This window comes from Diplodia seriata, assembly GCF_021436955.1.
Source record: "Diplodia seriata strain FDS-637 chromosome Unknown scaffold_5, whole genome shotgun sequence".
NCBI classification, from domain to species: domain Eukaryota; kingdom Fungi; phylum Ascomycota; class Dothideomycetes; order Botryosphaeriales; family Botryosphaeriaceae; genus Diplodia; species Diplodia seriata.
The window spans coordinates 1325397-1341807 of NW_027117312.1; the positions used below are offsets into that span (position 1 = coordinate 1325397).

The 16411-nt window shown below is 58.0% G+C and overlaps 6 protein-coding genes across 6 annotated transcripts; 2 read left to right on the plus strand and 4 right to left on the minus strand.

Moving 5' to 3' along the window:
- Positions 1-300: 300 nt before the first annotated feature.
- On the minus strand, positions 301-1204 carry SLS55_005398 (uncharacterized protein; the record flags this gene model as incomplete). Its single annotated transcript, XM_066776848.1, has 2 exons — positions 301-959; positions 1198-1204. The coding sequence occupies 2 exons, from the start codon at positions 1202-1204 to the stop codon at positions 301-303; spliced, it is 666 nt and encodes a 221-aa protein (XP_066632690.1).
- A 1736-nt stretch (positions 1205-2940) lies between these two features.
- GTR2 (GTP-binding protein gtr2) lies at positions 2941-4265 on the minus strand (the record flags this gene model as incomplete). The annotated part of the gene is made up of 4 exons (XM_066776849.1): positions 2941-3055; positions 3107-3814; positions 3868-3969; positions 4072-4265. 4 exons carry the CDS (start codon positions 4263-4265, stop codon positions 2941-2943), a joined length of 1119 nt encoding a protein of 372 aa, XP_066632691.1.
- Positions 4266-6340: 2075 nt separating this feature from the next.
- Positions 6341-8027, minus strand: SLS55_005400 (uncharacterized protein; the record flags this gene model as incomplete). Its single annotated transcript, XM_066776850.1, has 3 exons — positions 6341-7102; positions 7186-7481; positions 7544-8027. The coding sequence occupies 3 exons, from the start codon at positions 8025-8027 to the stop codon at positions 6341-6343; spliced, it is 1542 nt and encodes a 513-aa protein (XP_066632692.1).
- Positions 8028-8448: 421 nt separating this feature from the next.
- Positions 8449-9167, plus strand: ARL3 (ADP-ribosylation factor protein 3; the record flags this gene model as incomplete). The annotated part of the gene is made up of 2 exons (XM_066776851.1): positions 8449-8497; positions 8563-9167. The coding sequence occupies 2 exons, from the start codon at positions 8449-8451 to the stop codon at positions 9165-9167; spliced, it is 654 nt and encodes a 217-aa protein (XP_066632693.1).
- A 3592-nt stretch (positions 9168-12759) lies between these two features.
- SLS55_005402 (uncharacterized protein) lies at positions 12760-14302 on the plus strand (the record flags this gene model as incomplete). The annotated part of the gene is made up of 4 exons (XM_066776852.1): positions 12760-13007; positions 13220-13425; positions 13486-13641; positions 13749-14302. 4 exons carry the CDS (start codon positions 12760-12762, stop codon positions 14300-14302), a joined length of 1164 nt encoding a protein of 387 aa, XP_066632694.1.
- A 1451-nt stretch (positions 14303-15753) lies between these two features.
- On the minus strand, positions 15754-16281 carry SLS55_005403 (uncharacterized protein; the record flags this gene model as incomplete). Its single annotated transcript, XM_066776853.1, has 1 exon — positions 15754-16281. The coding sequence occupies one exon, from the start codon at positions 16279-16281 to the stop codon at positions 15754-15756; it is 528 nt and encodes a 175-aa protein (XP_066632695.1).
- Positions 16282-16411: the final 130 nt, after the last annotated feature.

A 16411-nucleotide genomic window follows, 5' to 3' on the forward strand; every position in this document is an offset into this window, starting at 1 on the left:
TCCAATGTGCGTGATGATCTGCACGGGTGATGGGGCTTCCCCGCTTGCACGTCACTTCAAAGACGTAACGTGCTTATGGTAGCGTCAAACGGCACGTGCCTATCAACGTTGGATGTGCAACAAGCTCATCCGTCCTTCAAGGCCGCAGTCTTCAGGGTAATAGTAATTTGAATTTTGAAAGTGCGCTGTTTGTAACCCTTGCTCGCCAGTACTCAAAATGCTACTACAGATACTACTGTACAAAGATCTATTTATATTTACACTCAACTAAACTCACCCCCCGAATCCCCTACTTTCCTCTCACTGCTTACCCTCCGCCTTCTTCGCACCCTTCTTCCTTTTCACCCTCCCCTTCGGCCTCAGCTCGGCCGCCTTCTCGCACAGCTCGCGGCGCGGCAAGCGGTCCAGCCAGCCCTCCTCGCGCAGCACCTTTCCCACGGCGAGGTACTCCTTGCCGGTGGCGCCGGAAAACACGTGGGCCCAGCCGTCGATGACGCCGTCGACCTTCTCGCGGGCGGCGCGGCGCTCGCGTTCGTCGCGGGCGGCGATGTCCTCGGGCGAGAGCCCGGCTTCCTCGTCTTCCCCGGCGACGTCGGTCGGGATGTACATGTCCTCGGCGCCGCGCAGGTCGGGCGTCAGGTCCGTGTCGAAGCAGCCGGTCACGAAGGCGCGCGCGGCGTCGCGGCCGGCGAAGAAGTGGTAGCCGCCGCCCGGGCCGTAGCTGTGTTGGCGGGTGTTAGCCGGCTTGGTCTTTTTTGGTCTATGGCGGGTTTTTTCTGTGCATTCGGGGAAGGGGAAGAGAGAAGCAGGAAGAGGGAAGGCTGGGGGTGGGTAGAGGGCAAAGGGAGAGGGGGAAACGTACAAGTGCCTGCCCGGGGTGACGTCGTAGATCGTGCCGTTCAGGGCGAGGTAGATGGGCTTCGAGGGGTCGGAGCCGTCGTAGGCGGAGAGCTGCTCGTCTGTGAGGAGGACTGGTCCTTTCTGCGTGGTTTGCCCCGTAGGCGTCAGTCAGAGATGGCTGTTCACTGTGTCTACTCTCTCCCTCTCGCGCCCACTCTCTCCCCAGCTTTCCACATAGAAGATTGCTATCTCCAGTGGCTTCCCCGCCCGCACCGCTCTTCTCTTCCATCCACCCTTCCACTAACTGAAGAAACAAGCTCCAAAGAAGGAGAAAAAAAAAAACGTCGGGGAGAAAACTTACCATCCAAGCCCTCAGCCCGTCCGGCCGCGCGAACCACGGCCGCCAGCCCCACAGAAACGACTCGCCCGTAATGTACCAGCTCAGCGCGAAGTTGAGCAGCAGCACGCCGCCCAGCACGCGCAGCACATCCAGCACCGTCACCTTGCCGATGTCATCGGCCTCCGGCGACGCTCTTCTCCCTCTGCCTCTGCTTCTGCTTCGTGCCTTCCTGTTGTTGCCTGCCGCTGCTCCTGGCGGCGGAGAGGGAGATGCCTTGGCGTTGTCTGCCATCTTGTCTTTTGTGTGTGCGTGTGCGCGTACGGTTGCGCGTGTGGTCTCTTGGTTTAGGCGGTAGGTGGGTATATGTGGAAGCCGGTATGCGGCAATTGTCCTCGAACCGATGTTCGTGCGCGTGTATCGAAGAGAAGGGGAGAGCCGTGGTATATCTCTGCTCCCAGGCGCTTATGTCTCACAGGCGGAGGACGGTTGCGGCGGCAGCGGCGGTGGGTGTGAGGTGGAAGGAATGTGGAGAGACCACGTCGTATGCGCCGCGCAGCCAGTCCCGAGTATCCGGCACTCCGATCCCTTTAGCTGCGCGGGATTTCGGGGGATAAGGAGGAGGAAGGAGGCGACACTGAGGCCTGGTTCTGGTGTGTTGCGAGAAGCAGCTGGAGAGCTACGCGGATGGAGCTTTTCAGACTCCGAAAGCTTCCAGAAGGAACCCCAGTCCAAAAATAAACCACCAAACCACAACGGTCCAATCAAAGAGCCCAAGGAACAAGCAAACTGTGAAGAAAAGGTGACTTGAAGAAACCAAAGAGTACGCAGCATAAAAGTAGCAGAAGTGGACAGATCATCTCTCGGGAGTCCCACAGCACCCCGCTGACGCCTTCACTTGTCCTCGTCTCCGTTTCATCAATCGAATCCGCTTCTCCCCTGATGAGACATTTTATCTCCGGCGAACCCGAGGACAGGTACGTACATGGCAGCCATCAGAGCTTCTAGAAACACACTTATCTCGCTTCCCTCGTCCCGAGTATGTAGTCACCCACCCCTCTTTTCCTCGCGGCTGATGACTCGCGTCGCGCATCCCCCATCGTCAACTCTAATCGCTCGCCTCCGATTGGGCGATAAGCATGCCTACTACACCCACCCTTTTTGTTTCGTTTCCTCACCCATCCTGCAAGCCACAAAAAAAAGAAAACAAAAATTGGGCGGCCGTGTCCGAACCGTGGTAATGGGAATTCTGGCGTCCGGCGATCGACGGGGGGCGGGCTCCGCCAGCCCGGCCCGTACCAGGCCCGTTCGGAGATTTCCTGTTCTCTCCACCTCTCGTCATTCAAGACGTTATCATAGGAATGAAGCAATGCAAAACCCGTGTTTCAAGTTCTACATTTCCATGTATTCTTTGCGGATCACTGGACGAGACCATCTCGCAGAGATCCCGCCTGTCTACATGACCCCCAATTCCGTGCCCACGGCTTTTTTTTTTTTTTTTTTTTGGCTGCTAAAGGATCGTACACTTCGTCATTGTGAGGCACTGACGAGCCGCTTCTCACGTGCGGCCTTTTCATCCTCTGTTTGCTACCACTCGTTTGCTACCATCCTTCCAACCCAAGGATTCCCGGGTATTTGAATCAAGCAAGACATTCCCCGTCCATCTTTTTTGCTTTCCCTCTAACTCCAATCGTTGATACCGTTGAATGTTTCCAGAGAAATAGAAAGGCGACATGACATGTACAGGAAGTGGAAACAGTCTTTTACCTGGGGAAGACCTGCGCAAGAGCTTCCTGGAAGACTCCAACGTTGTAGTCGATCAACGCCTTCTTCTCTGCCGGGCTGTCTTCGCCCATGAGGCAAATGAGAGCAAGGTACCTGTACTGCTGTTAGAACCAAAAAATCCCAAGGTCTGCGCCCGCTACTCACTTGTTGATTTCTCGCAGATAGAGATAGTTGTTCCCCTTCCTCTCCATGGTGATCAAGCTCTCTGCATCGTTGTTGCCTGTCTCCTCGACGTCTCCGTCGGTATACCCATTCTCATCCGGACGATCCCATCCGTAGATTTCGCTTACGTCAACAACCACATCGATGTAATCGGAGCAGATCTCGTAGCTACCGATGTCCGTCGGGCTAGTGTCTGTGGCAATGTAGATCTTGCTGAGGACGTCGAACAGGTATGCCTTCTCGATGCGACAGGTGGAACAGAGGCTGTTGAGCAGAGATTCCAGCGTGGGAAGTTGGGGAATCAGCTTCTGAATGACTTTGCTGAAAGCCTCGAAGATGGAATGATCATAGATGCTGGTTTGGTAGAAGCTGACGGGCGCATTTTCGTAACCGGCATCCGACAGCTCGTCCTGCACTCTTTGAATGATGTCTCGGTACGTGTCGCTCTTGTAGTCCTCTGAGAGGCCGTCTACTTTGTGAACGAAAACCTCAACATTGATGTTCGGGTATGAATGTTGCAGATTGAGGATGGTGGTGTTCAAGCGGGTAATGGCATCCAGGTACTCGTCCTGTGCATCGATGACCCATATCAAGGCGCCAATCTCATCGAAGATGTTGTCCACGTCAAAGGCAGGGTCGAAGTAGTCCAGGTGACCCGGGAAGTCCCACACCTGGAAGTCCATGAAAGAGCTGCGTCGAATCAATCCTACGCCCTCTCGAGTGGAAGGGGTCATTGGACTTACTGCATTGATTCTTTCTTGATCCGGGTGGTCGTTTCGAGGTAAAGCGTCTCACTTGGAGGGAGCTTATGGAAGACGACGCTAGATATCGAAGACTTGCCACTCCTGCAACACTAGTCAATATCCTGTTCCTGCAGTACAACCCTCCTCGCCACAGCCACTACTACCACGATCCCACGTCAGAAATCACCAGGGCGCGTGACTCACCGCCTCTGACCCATCAACAGCAACCTGGGTTTGCCATCTCCGGCCTTACTGTTCGGAAGCCGTCCGGTGTGGAAGCGCGGAGCGACAGGGCTCGGTGGTATCTCAGCATTTTGAAGGTCCTGGAAATAGCGCATCAAAGTTAACTTTGCTGCAGGCTTGAACTTGTCGAACGCGGCACGGTGGCTTTCTCCCATTTCCTGTGCCGGTGACCCACGGCCCGCAGGTATGGAGAGGTAAGAAGAGGTCATGAAGAAGAGACGGGTGAAGCGGGTGTCGAGGTAAGGTAAAGGGGTGAGGTTGGCGAAAAAGGCGCAGAGGAACTGGAGAATGGTGGGTGCGATGATGTATTTGGCCGTCGTGCTGTGGGGTGTGGAGAGGAAGAACGTCGGTGAAATGCCCAGGCTCAGCCCTTCATCGTGATGCGCCGACACAGGTGTCTTATAGCAGCACGAGAGGCGTGGTGTCCGTCCGGATGTTTGGCCGACGCGGCAGGCTGCAGGATCTCAGGTGGCTCCAGCGTAGGCAGACGGGTACATGAGCGCGACCAGGGCAGGGCCAACGGCGCTTGGCAGAAGAGACGTCCTGGAGGCGGGATCTTACAGCAGTGGTACGCTGGGCCCCGGGAAGCAGAGGTGAAGTGAGGCGGCAGGGGTGTGATTGGGTATCATGTCTTAAGCTCGGTGGATACACGATCGGATGGACCACGCAGCGGCCAAGACGATGCACCCGCCGCGGTGGATGAGGCAGCAGGATCACAGCGTCAAGTGCGCCCAACAAAGTGGAGGAGGGAAGTAACGGTGGGCGCGCAGCAAAAGAATGCCAATCCGGGAAGGGCGGCCTTTTCGGGGAATGTCGCCAGGAGCCGGGTGTGCAACGGTAGGGCTGAGCGCGGAGCAGCGGGGGAAGCAGGGAGCCAGGGCAAGGAAGGGGCGGTGCGTCGAAGCAGCAGCAGAAAAAGGAAAAAAGCAAAAGGGACGGCTTGGGCTGTTGCTTACCTTCATGGCGGGCGGTATAAGAGCTGCGGCGCTCTTGCCTCACGGCGTTCCTGGTCGCGGACTGATGCCCAAAGCACAGACGTCTCCCTTGCGGCCCGTGGATGCGGCGCGCGGACTGGGGCAGGGCGGTTGGAGCAGGTCTGCGGGCGCTGACGTCGGGCTGAGGGCAGAGGGCAGCTGGCAGCGGGTCGGGGCGGGCGGTGCGGAAGGTCGAAACAGCTTGGATGGGATGCGAAGGCCGTCCAGCAAGGCGTCGCGGCCAGCTCACAGGCTGCGGCGTGGGCAGGGCAGGGATTGCTGATAGCGCGCTGCGGGCGCGCGAGCCTACGGGCGATCGGGGAGAGAGCGGCGATGGCGCTCGCGTGCGTGGGCGTGCCTGGCCGGAGACTTGAGCCTGAGCCTGAGCCTGCTTGGCTGTCGAGGGTGCTGGAGCGGACGACGGCGAGATGGAAGGTGTGTTTCGGCTGCGCGGGAGGCCGATCAGACGGCCCTCCGCCGCAAGGAAGACGCAGCGTGGCAAGCGTGCGACCAGTTGCTGTCCTTCTGAGCGCCTTCCGAGCGTCGCGTCACACCCGCCGAGCCTTCGCCCTTCCACTCCACGCTGCAGTCTCCAGCCGCCCTAACGCAAGGAACCGCTGCGCCAGAGCGCCGCAATCCCTGCTGCGGCGCGAGAGCGGTGAAAGCATAATCCCACGCCCATCATGCACCCGTCGAGGCCAATGAGTCGAGACAGACCAGTTGATGCGTCTCACGCTCTGCTATGCGCCAGTCCTCACCTCCGCGCGGACGCGGCCGCCGGCCCGCCACGTTCTATCACATCCGCCTTCTCCTCGATTCGCCCGCAGGGCGCCTGATGCAGCATTACATGCCACAAGCTGCCCGCTCCGTCTGCCGGTCGACTGCTCAGCTCGCACCGTCATGTGCCTGACCATATGAAACGTCATCTTGAGATTTGTCCAGTCCCTAGTCGTCGCCTCGTTACAGCCGCATCCGTCCTTGCTCCCGTCCTTCCGTTCTCGTCCCTTGAAACGAGACTTCCCAGAGCCACCAGCCAGATGACAGCTCAGAAATCAGATATCGCCCCAGCAATGACCAAAGAGATATGCACCACGCCCAGTGATGCCGGCAAGCTCTCCCTCAGAAAGCAGAAAGTAACACAACCGGAAGATGACTGAAAACCAAAAGCAAGTACCCACGAGCCCCGTCCGCAGCTGACCTTGAATCAGACAAGGTGTCTTTCTGTTGTACCCAGACTCGCCGTGAGGCACTGTCGACTATCCGCTGCGCACTTCAGCGCCCATCACTGCCGCGCTCATCAGTCCAAGACCGCCAATGAGGGACAAGCCCCATGCCAAGGCAGACGCCTCTGCATCCTCCGCCACCGTGTCGTCACGCTCCTCATCATGTTCCAAGTCGGCGATTTCTGCTTCGATGTTGGCAGGAGGGGCGTACGAAGCATCGTCGGCGTCGGAGTCATGAGTAGCGGACCGTTTACGCGGGCTACGCCTTGTTGCCGGCGAAGCAGGCTCCTGTGCTGTAGAACTTTGGTTTTTCTTCGGTCTGCCACGACGTCCGGCTGGCGAAGAACGCTGAGACTCGGTAGGGCTTGTGGGGGTCTCTTCCTTGACAGCAGGCTTATCCTCGGTGCTCTCTCTTCTCAGTGAGGGGATTATGCTGTTAAGCATATCTCTGACGTCAAGTCCCCGAGAAGCAGCCCAGATGCAGAGACCAAAGCCCGACAAGAGAACATCCCAGCCAATGACACCAATGATGGGATCCGTGCTGATAGCACCCAGGATCTTCATGGATGCAGAAGCAAGCTTTGACCATATAGGCCTGTCGTAAGCGGGGTGCGTGGACCAGACGGTATTGTAGCGTCTTTCATATGAAGCGCCCGAATTCAACAACGCACCCCAGAAGGTACTGCGCATGAAAAACGCGGTGGCAACGATGGAGATTGCGCTGTAGACTCTTGCTTCTGCACGATGTGCGGCATGCGCGTCTTTGTATTGCCGACCGAATTTCTCTGGAACAAACTGTAAATTGAGTTTAGCGATGTTCGGCTGCTACCTAACCGCGTGAGGCAACCCGTATTCAACACTCAAGATAAGGCACTTACCCTGGTCCCTGCTGCCAGGAAGAAAGCACCCAGGCGAGAGCCGTATTCTGCGATCCAACCAGCATCATTAGAAGCAAGACCAGGCTGAAGCCCGGTCAGAGTAGCAGCTGCCGCGATCGGAAGAAGGTAGACGAGCACATGGGGCGCCCATCGCGAGCCACGCTGCGTCCTCGTAGCGGGGGCCGGAGTAACTGTGAGCATCACGAAGAACATGCTTTGGGCCAGGCTGAGGCTGGCGAACTCGGCCAGACCACAGACAGCAGCGACCGCCCAGCCCGGAATGTCGCGTCTGCGGCCTACAACCTGATCGTCAGCGGCGAATCTCGCATGCGCAGGAGTCGTCATCTTGCTAATTTACCTTCAATTCCCACGAAGGCACTGAATGCGATGCGAGAAACCAGAAGCTGCTGGGTCCACCAGACTGCCTTGCTCGAGCCGAGCGTCGCCCGCTTGAAGTCGTCAAGAGGTTTGGCATCTTGCCACCATCTTCCGAGTTGCCAGTCCTGATCATCCGTACCCGCGTACCAGCCGTCCCACAGAGCACCGGGTGTCGTTTCGCCCTGCTGGTCGGCCCAGGCATCGTACGAACCGATAAGCGCGTAGACCCAGTGGTAGAGCAGCACGAGAATACTTGCGAAAGCTAGGGAGCCGAAAGTGGTGAGAATCTTCTTGCGCTGCTCCTCGCGGTAACGCGTCTTCTGCGCCGGGGGCAAGGCGCGAACAGCATGGCTAATGTATCTGAGGACCGTTACCAGACACAGATCGACGAGCACGACCGCGCTGGTGATTTGAAACAGAGGCTCGCGATTCGAGTTGAGTACGTCCACCTCCACGGGTGCCATGGTGGTAGGTGCGCGCGTCGGTCGCAATGTGGAGGAGTCGCTAGTGATGACGCAACTGGTGTCGATATATTTAGAAGTCGCGTAGTGAGCGGGAGCCGTGGGTGAGGTGAGTCGAGTTCGGCGCGAAGTGTTGTATGCGCTTGGGGGCCTGCAGAAGTGTTGTGCGGATGGACGCGCTCTGAGATCTTGGAAGAGGCGCGTCACAACGCGGTCATGTTCGCGTTGGCAGAGCTGGCTCAAGCCGGCATGGTGGGGATGTCAAGCGCCATGCGTGACCTGACTCATGTCGCGCCCGGGGTGCCAGGCCCGCCATCTAACCACATCACTCTCAAAGCTCCCGCGGAACGCACGCGCGTCCACTCCCGCATCTCTTCCACACCACGCTGTCGTCGCACCCCTTGAGCGACACCATCAGCCCAACATGTTCCATCTGATGAAAGGCATATACCTCTACGCAACCAGTAAAGAAGGTGCTCGCGCTCCTGGCTCCGCTGCAATGCCCCGCCATCTACAAACTAACAGCTCTACTCCACAGAATACTCCATCCTGCTCCTCGGTCTCGACAATGCCGGCAAGACCACACTCCTCGAACAAATAAAGGCCGTCCACTCGAACAACGTCCCGAAGCTCAAGACCGTCCCGACCGTGGGCCAGAATGTTTCAACCATCACCCTTCCGGACATGTACCTCAAGATTTGGGATGTCGGTGGCCAGCACTCGCTGCGCGGCCTTTGGCAAAGCTATTACGCTTCTTGCCACGCCATTGTCTTCGTCATCGATAGCACCGATATTGGCGACGCGGATCTCGAGAATTTGGTCAACGGCAGGGAAGAGGACACAGACGGCCGCTTGCAGGAGTGCCGCTTGGTACTCGAGGATGTGTTACAACACGAAGAAACGGAGGGCGTCCCGTTGCTGATACTGGCAAACAAGCAAGATCGCGAGGACTGTGTAGAGACGGTAAAGATTAAAGAGGGCCTGGTGCGCAAGGTATTTGAGGGCGGCAAGGGAGGGAGCATCAGGGACAGCCGTGTTCTGCCCTGCAGTGCGTTGACAGGTTCTGGTGTCAAAGAGGCGGTCGATTGGCTGTGTAGCAGGGTAAAATGGAACAAGGAAGGAAGACCACCAGTCATGCGGTGATGGCAATTTGCCCGCGGTGGGACTGATGGCAGAACACCGGCGAGTCATGGGCTATCAGTCGGACCTTCCGGCCAGGATGGTTTCAACTTTTTCTCCTCTTTTTGCATTTATGGCGTTCGGAAGAAGGTAAGGAATTTTGTAGCCAGTGTGGAAAAGCTGACAGGTACGGAAAGTGATAGATGGCGTTCTGGGAGTGAGTTGGACGTGGGTCAAGAGCGTGGTTTAGATACCCCAATACCACCTCAGCAAGTCCTTGCACAAGTTCAATTTCTTCGGATCTAATCTTCTATCTATCCAGGATCAATCTGGACCCACTCGCCTGTACAGTGAGATGTACGCTGTCATCTATCGGGCAGCCACCGGATATCGTACAGAGTTCAAGGGCATATAGCATGCGAAGCTATTGTGTCAGAGCTTGAACGCGCCTCAAACGCGCCCCAGCATATTTCCTCTACCTTGGTCATCCTTCCACGTTCGTCTTCCAAGTGTTCCCTCCATAGCATTGCGCAGCTTCCCATTTCTGTGGCGTCAACCTCCACCTCGCCTGTACGGTCATCAAACTTGCCGCTGTCACCCAGGAACTGTTGTGAATATCGACTTCACACCCATTAGCAGGCCAGCGTAGCTCTTTCCTCCACGGCCCCCAGTACCCATATGCGCAAGAACACACTCCTCTTCAGAACATCTCAAATACTCTTCACCTGAACTTTCGACAACAGCCACTCCTCACTATGCATTCATGCAATCCCTCACATTCGCAGTAAATATTCCTCTCTTGGTCGCCTGCATTCTCAACGGGGCAGAAAAGCACCATGGCTGCGTCCCCGAGTCCTGCGCCAGTTCCCCATGAGCGCACCATAAACGCGGCCTGGACACGCAGCATGTACGCCGAGACAGCGAAGACAATGGTCAGCTTCCAGTCCGAAGTTTCGAATGCATGGAACATGCCAACACGCCCCCGTCCTGCTGAGCTCGCGTACTGGGGCCACCTTCCCAAGTGTGCCAAGTCGTTTGGGGGCGGGATCGTCGAGATCGACCTCGCCACCTTCGAGCAGAGAGACACGAAGGATTCTGTACGCAGGGACGAGAGGGGAGTGCAGAGATATCCGCTGAAGAAAGAGCGAAAGCATGGGGGAGAAGATAAGGGTGAGGCAGTATCTGCTAAGCGCTCTAGCGCCGCCACCCTGGCGAACGAGGAGCACGAGCAATTGCGGCTGGTAGAAAGGACGGCGACGATGCAAATGCCTCTTCTGGACGGTTTGTCGATTGTGATGAGCAGACGAAGGAAGAGGAGGATTTGGCCGAATTGTGCGACTGGAGCGGATCTACCATCTACTTGGCGGACTCGGAAGGACCGAGAACTACGGTAGTAGAAGACGGCTGCGGTCTCCCGTCGAATGTGCAGGCCAAAACTTCTTCTGGACGTGATACGCGGAAAACGGTAGCCCCCAAGGACATCGCTGGTGCGCCACTAAACATCCACAATTTCTATGAAAATGTCCACAAAAGCCCTGCCAGGCGGGGCCCCCGGACGCCGACGGCCAGCTCCGACGACTCCAGGAGAAATATGAAGATCTAGAGCGAAACTTACCCCAAGATGACGAAAGCCGCTCATACATCGGACATCTCTCCGTCTCTGGCGCGGAAAGTGAGGACGTAGGCTTTGCGGAGATGGTTCCTTTCGTCACCTAACTAACAGACCCCCCCGTTTCGGTTCGGGCCAGAGATGCCGACTTCCCGTGCGCGATGGATGTAAGCGACGACGCTACGCCGAGCTATGTGGGGATTTCAGTTCTCGAAACAATCGAACACGTCAACGAGCAGGCAATTGGATGCAAGATCATCTTGATGCAACAATACGGTCGCCTCCGAAAACAGCGATGCAAACTCTATGGGGCCAGCGCCCTTCCGCCACTTTGTCCAGCCACTCGCGCTAGCTAAACCTTCCTTATGACCACCGAGCCACGACGCATGTCGTTGAAACAGAAGTCGAGCCGGAAACCATCGCCCGCGCCGGCGCAGTTACAGATGACTGTAGCACTATCGAAACAAGTCCTGGTGGCGCAGCTAGGTCCGGTGGGATATTACCGCCGCGACTAGTTGCTGAAAACGGGCAACCCGGGCGGTGCTACGATGTTTGCTTTTGGCTGTATCGGGTCATTGGATCTGGTTGGGGGCTAGACTAGCAGATGCCTGGGCAGGTACCAATCACGACGAGCGGAGGGGGCGGGCTTCAGCTCCAGTGTCGAGGAATGCCCTTTCCAAACACCTGCGGTTTGGCAACGCAGCGTGCCAGAGGTCGGGTCGGAATAGACAGCGGATGGATGATTTGCAGTGCGTCTGCAGATCGGAGACGGCGAGTCGTATTGCGGAGATGCACGAGTCGCTACCCGGGAGTGACGTTAGGGCTGCTTCTAGGCCAGGGACGCGGCGGGCGGGCGTATGTAGCGGGCGCCGGGCATCACGGGCATCACGGGCATGGCGCGGGTGGGCGCGGAAGTTGCGAGCGGCGCAGGCTCTGCGGTGGCTCTGCGGTGTTCCGGCCGATCGAGATGTCAGCGCTGCTGGTCGCCGCTCATGGTGCTCGACGACTGGCTCTTCCACGTGGCGGTGGGTTCCAGAGGGTCGCTTGCTCGCCGGGCCGGAGCAGCCGCGACGCACGCGCCGCCGCCCTTCCTTCCTGCAGCTCGCTGCGTGTTCGTGAAGAATCCTACGAGAACGACTCTCAGACGACCCTGCGGCAAAGAACCGGGGGGCGTCGGCGACCACCGGCACTCCGGCCGTCCGACCGTCCGGCAGCGCTCCAGGTGTTCGACAGAGCCGAGACGTTCTAGCGTAACGGCGCGCTCCGGCTCTCGCCGGCGTTTGGTGTCGATGGGTCGACTGCAGGCCTCGCCGCAGATGGGCGTGGGCAGAGCTTGCGGCAGAGGCCCGGCTACGCGGACTAGCTGAGGCTATAGCAGCACTGGCAAATCCGACGAGCGCAAATGGGTTGGCCGCGCCAAGGCACCCTTCCCTTTGCGACGGAGCGCGGGTCGAGTGCTGGTCCCGGGTCGGCCGGCCGCCCCTTGGGCGTGGGTGTGGCGCGCCTTCGAAACTCGACCCCGGCGATCTGCATCCAATTGCAACCCACCGCCGCCGCCGCTGCTGGCAGCAGAGCGCGCCCACCTGCCGTACCTGGTGCCGGCGATGCAGCGAGCCAGCCTGCTGCCAGATGGGCCCGCAGACCGCACGCCGGGCACGCTCGCTGCAGGGCGATGGCGCAACCTGGGCGAGCTGGTTTGCTGGGCCGGCGCACATGGAAAAGCTGGTCGTCGATCTTCATCCTCTCCGCGGTCAGCCCGAACGCGCCGGCCTGTGTTGCCGTTCTGGGTCTGGCCCGTACAGGTCCTCTCTCCACCAGCACGTAAACCTGCGCTCCACTGTGCTTCACCTGGCGACGCGCCCCATTCGCTATCCCTGCCTCCTGATGACTGATCGATATCTACCCTCCGCCGCCGCCTTGACCCTAGACATGTAGCTGGCGGTCGAACACGCTGTCGCCCGAACATCTCTCCGCCCAAATTCCTCACGGCCGCCCCCTTCACGACTGATGGAGGACCGAAGCGGGCAGGTCCTGGCCGTCAACGTCGCCTTCTTCTGCCTGGCATGGATCTTCATGCTGCTCCGCATCTACACGCGCGCCTACCTGATCAAATCTTTCGGTTCCGATGACTGGTCCATGGTCGGCGCCTTGCTGCTCTTCACTGGCTACCTGATTTGCCAGCTCGGCGGAGTCGCCTATGGTACTGGCCGCCACGACGTGGACATCTCGCCTGAGAACAGGATGAGGGCTCTGAGGTACGTTGCCTGCGCGGCCTCCACCTCTGTCTATGTTGACCCTGTAGCTAGGTACTGGTGGTTCTGTGAACTTTTCTATTCCTCTGCCACGTGCACGCTGAAGTGTTCAGTCGTAAGCCGCCCACACGCAAATTTGTGACCACGCACAACACCATCTAACCACCCTCGCTTAACCTGCAGGGCCTCTTCCTTCTCCGCATCGCCGTCAAAAGAGGCCACACGCTCACCATTTACGTCATGAATACGTGCAACATTGTTCTGAGTGTTGCCTACTTCTTCGTCTTCATCTTTCAATGCAATCCCGTCTCCTCGTTCTGGACTATCAAACCGAACAACGAACACTGTCTCTCCATCCATGCCATTGAGGGTATCTCCTATGGCGCAGCAGCCCTCGGTTCGCTGTCAGATTGGATCTTCGGTCAGTTCACAGACCAACACGTATTGCATGCTTCGGACTAACGGCCCCCTCCACGTGCAGGCATTCTTCCTGGCTTCATCGTCTATGACCTGCAAATGAACAAGAGAACCAAGCTAGTCGTCGTCGGCATTCTCGCCTTCGCAGCCATCGGCAGCACGGCGACCCTCATCCGCATGCCATACATCAAGGGCTTCAAGGCGACCCATGACTTCCTTTGTACGCACCCCTTCACCACCTTACATCATACAGATCCACTCCCCACCATTCCCCGCAATGCCGCTAGAGGATTTTCCGCTGACCCGGGGACCCTCCTTTCTCCACAGACGAATCGACGGACATCGCCATCTGGTCTACCATCGAGCCGGGCATCGGCATGATCGCTGCATGCATCGCCACGCTGCGGCCGCTACTACAGCACGTGCTACATCGCACCGGCCTGTCGACACCGGACAAATCCAACTACGCCAGTTACGGCAACGGCATGGGAGGCAGCACGGCCCGATCCGGAGCAGGCTACCAGCGCTCCAACTCGTACTCGCATCACATGGACACGCTACGGCCGGACACGATCACCGGCGGCACGGCGACAGTCATCGTCACGGGTGGCGACTCGACGAACAAGACGTGGCGCGACGACAGCGACAAGGGGAGCGACGAGCACATCATCACCCATTCGGCCAGCGACATCCACATCAGCAAGAGCGTCCAAGTGACGCATGTCACCGAGCCGGCCGAGCCGAGTCCGAACGGGTACGGCAACTACGCCCACCAGCAGAACTGGCACCACCACGCCAACTCGAGATCGCATGGGCGAAAGCCGTCGAGAATAGACGAGAGGAGCATGGGCGGGCGGAACTCGGACGACAGCTTGGTATGAACGCGAATTGTTACGGCCCTTTGAAAAGAGACACGAGCAGACAAGAGAGATCTCATTTCCGGGGAAAGAGACGTTGGAGTCGCGGCGCTTCAAGGCATGATGCTTTTTTGGGAGGGAAAACGAATCGGAGAACAAGCGGTGGGATTTTGGAGCCTTTTTTTAATTTTTTATTGCGCTGTTGCGGTTTGTTATACCAATGGTCATGGAAAGCAGGCCAAAAGTGCTTCCCCCTCCCCTTTTGCTTCTTCTGAACTCCTCTTTTTCATTTGTTTTTATCAAAACGCACGATATACGTCTACTACCACTACATATACTAATACCAGATACCATGCATTCGATTCATGTATTGGATGAAACGCTCAAGACTTCGCCCTTCTGATTTCTGATATATCCCTGCAAGTGCGAATGAGGCATGAATGCGAACAGGAAGCGAGAGTCGTCGGGCCAAAGAGCGCAGAGTCTTATGGACCATCGTAATCAACGGGAGAAAGAGAATACGCTCGCAATCGGAGATTCGTAATTCGCCAAACATATCAAGAGGAAACCTCAATCTCAGACTATCTACACCGCCATCGTTATCAGTCCATTTCCAAGGAGAACGAAGAGACTGCCGGCGGAGGTTCACCGGCGGGGCCATCCCCATTTTTTTCCCCTACCGCTTCCTTGTTGGGTGGAGATCAGGGCCGCGTTTGCACCGAACCAACGGGTTTGGGCGTTCTTCTCTCTGGCCCGTCGGGTACGTTCCGAAGCCGGCCGCCGCGTGGAGACGGGGAACCTTCGGAGAAAGAAAGAAATGAAGTAAAAGGCCCGGGTTTGCGCGGTCGACGTCATCACGTGCCCTGGGGAACCGGGAACGCGCCTGGGGAATCGGGAGCGTTGCTGTCTTGTCCCCAGGGGCAAGTATGTTGTAGTGAAGAGGCCGGGTGGGAATTTCTTCTCTCGGTTAGCGCTTATCAAAATATTAGGGTTGGTCATGTATAGCTGAGGGGTTTTATAGGGTGTCAGAGCAGTGGCAGTGACGCGGGGCCGCATTGATTCTGCATGAAGAGCAGGGATGGCGTCTGAAGTAGACTCGGTCTGGACATACACAGTTCACATGTCGTCAGGCAAGTGAGGAACCACTTGTGCAACAAGCAGCAGACTTCTTTACCTCTCCAGTTGGGCTCGAACGCCTGGGCGCGATAAAGTGTTTCATATGTTCCAACAATAGCTGAAGCGAGCCGGCCACGCAAGTGCATCGCGCTATCTCCTGCCCATCATCCCCCTCCAATTCTCCCGCAGACGTGCCCAACCATTGCTCTAAACCACAAGACGAAAGACTTTTGCCGCGGCGCCCCGCGATTGGCGCCGAGAAAACTGGTATACTGCTTTGCTTGAACGACACAATAACGCCATGACCACTTCCTCACTCTCCTGCCCACCGCCTCTGAAGAGGACGGGGGTCGGCATGGTCATGCGACCACCGCTGCAGCCGCAGGCCTCGCAGCCGTCGAGCCCATTGGGGGCGTCGACGACGCCCCCGCCGCCGCAACAGCAACCCAATCCCTCCTGTCGACCATGCTCCTCTTGACCCTCAGACACCGTGCGCGCTCCTCCTCCTCATCATCACCACTCACCCTAGTCTCCTCCATGACTCGCTCCCCTCCGGCGGCCACGAACGACGGTCGCCGACCACGGCCGCCGGAGTCCGCCTCGCCGTCATCCCCTATTTTCCTCCGCTCCACCACCACGACGTCCTCGTACCCCGGCGGCCGCTGTTGCGGCAGGCACTCGCCTTCCTTTTGCTGCTGCTGCTGCTGCTGGACAGCGGCGGCGGCAGCAGCGGACAGGATGCTCAGGCGCCTCACGCGCTTCTCGTTCTCCTCCTGCAAGGCGGCGAAGTTGTCCGCGTACTCGCGCTCGCGCTCGACCTTGGCCCGGCGGCGCTCGCGCACGCGGGGGGAGATGACGGCGGCACAGCCGAGGAGAATGGAAGCCATTGAAAGGTCGTACCGAAAGGGCTTGATTTGATACCCTCTCTTTGCCTTCGGGCTCCTCGTCGTGGGGAGGGGATGAAACCCTGCAAGCACGTACGGCCGATGAGGTTTGCGGTTTACTCGGGTTTGTCGG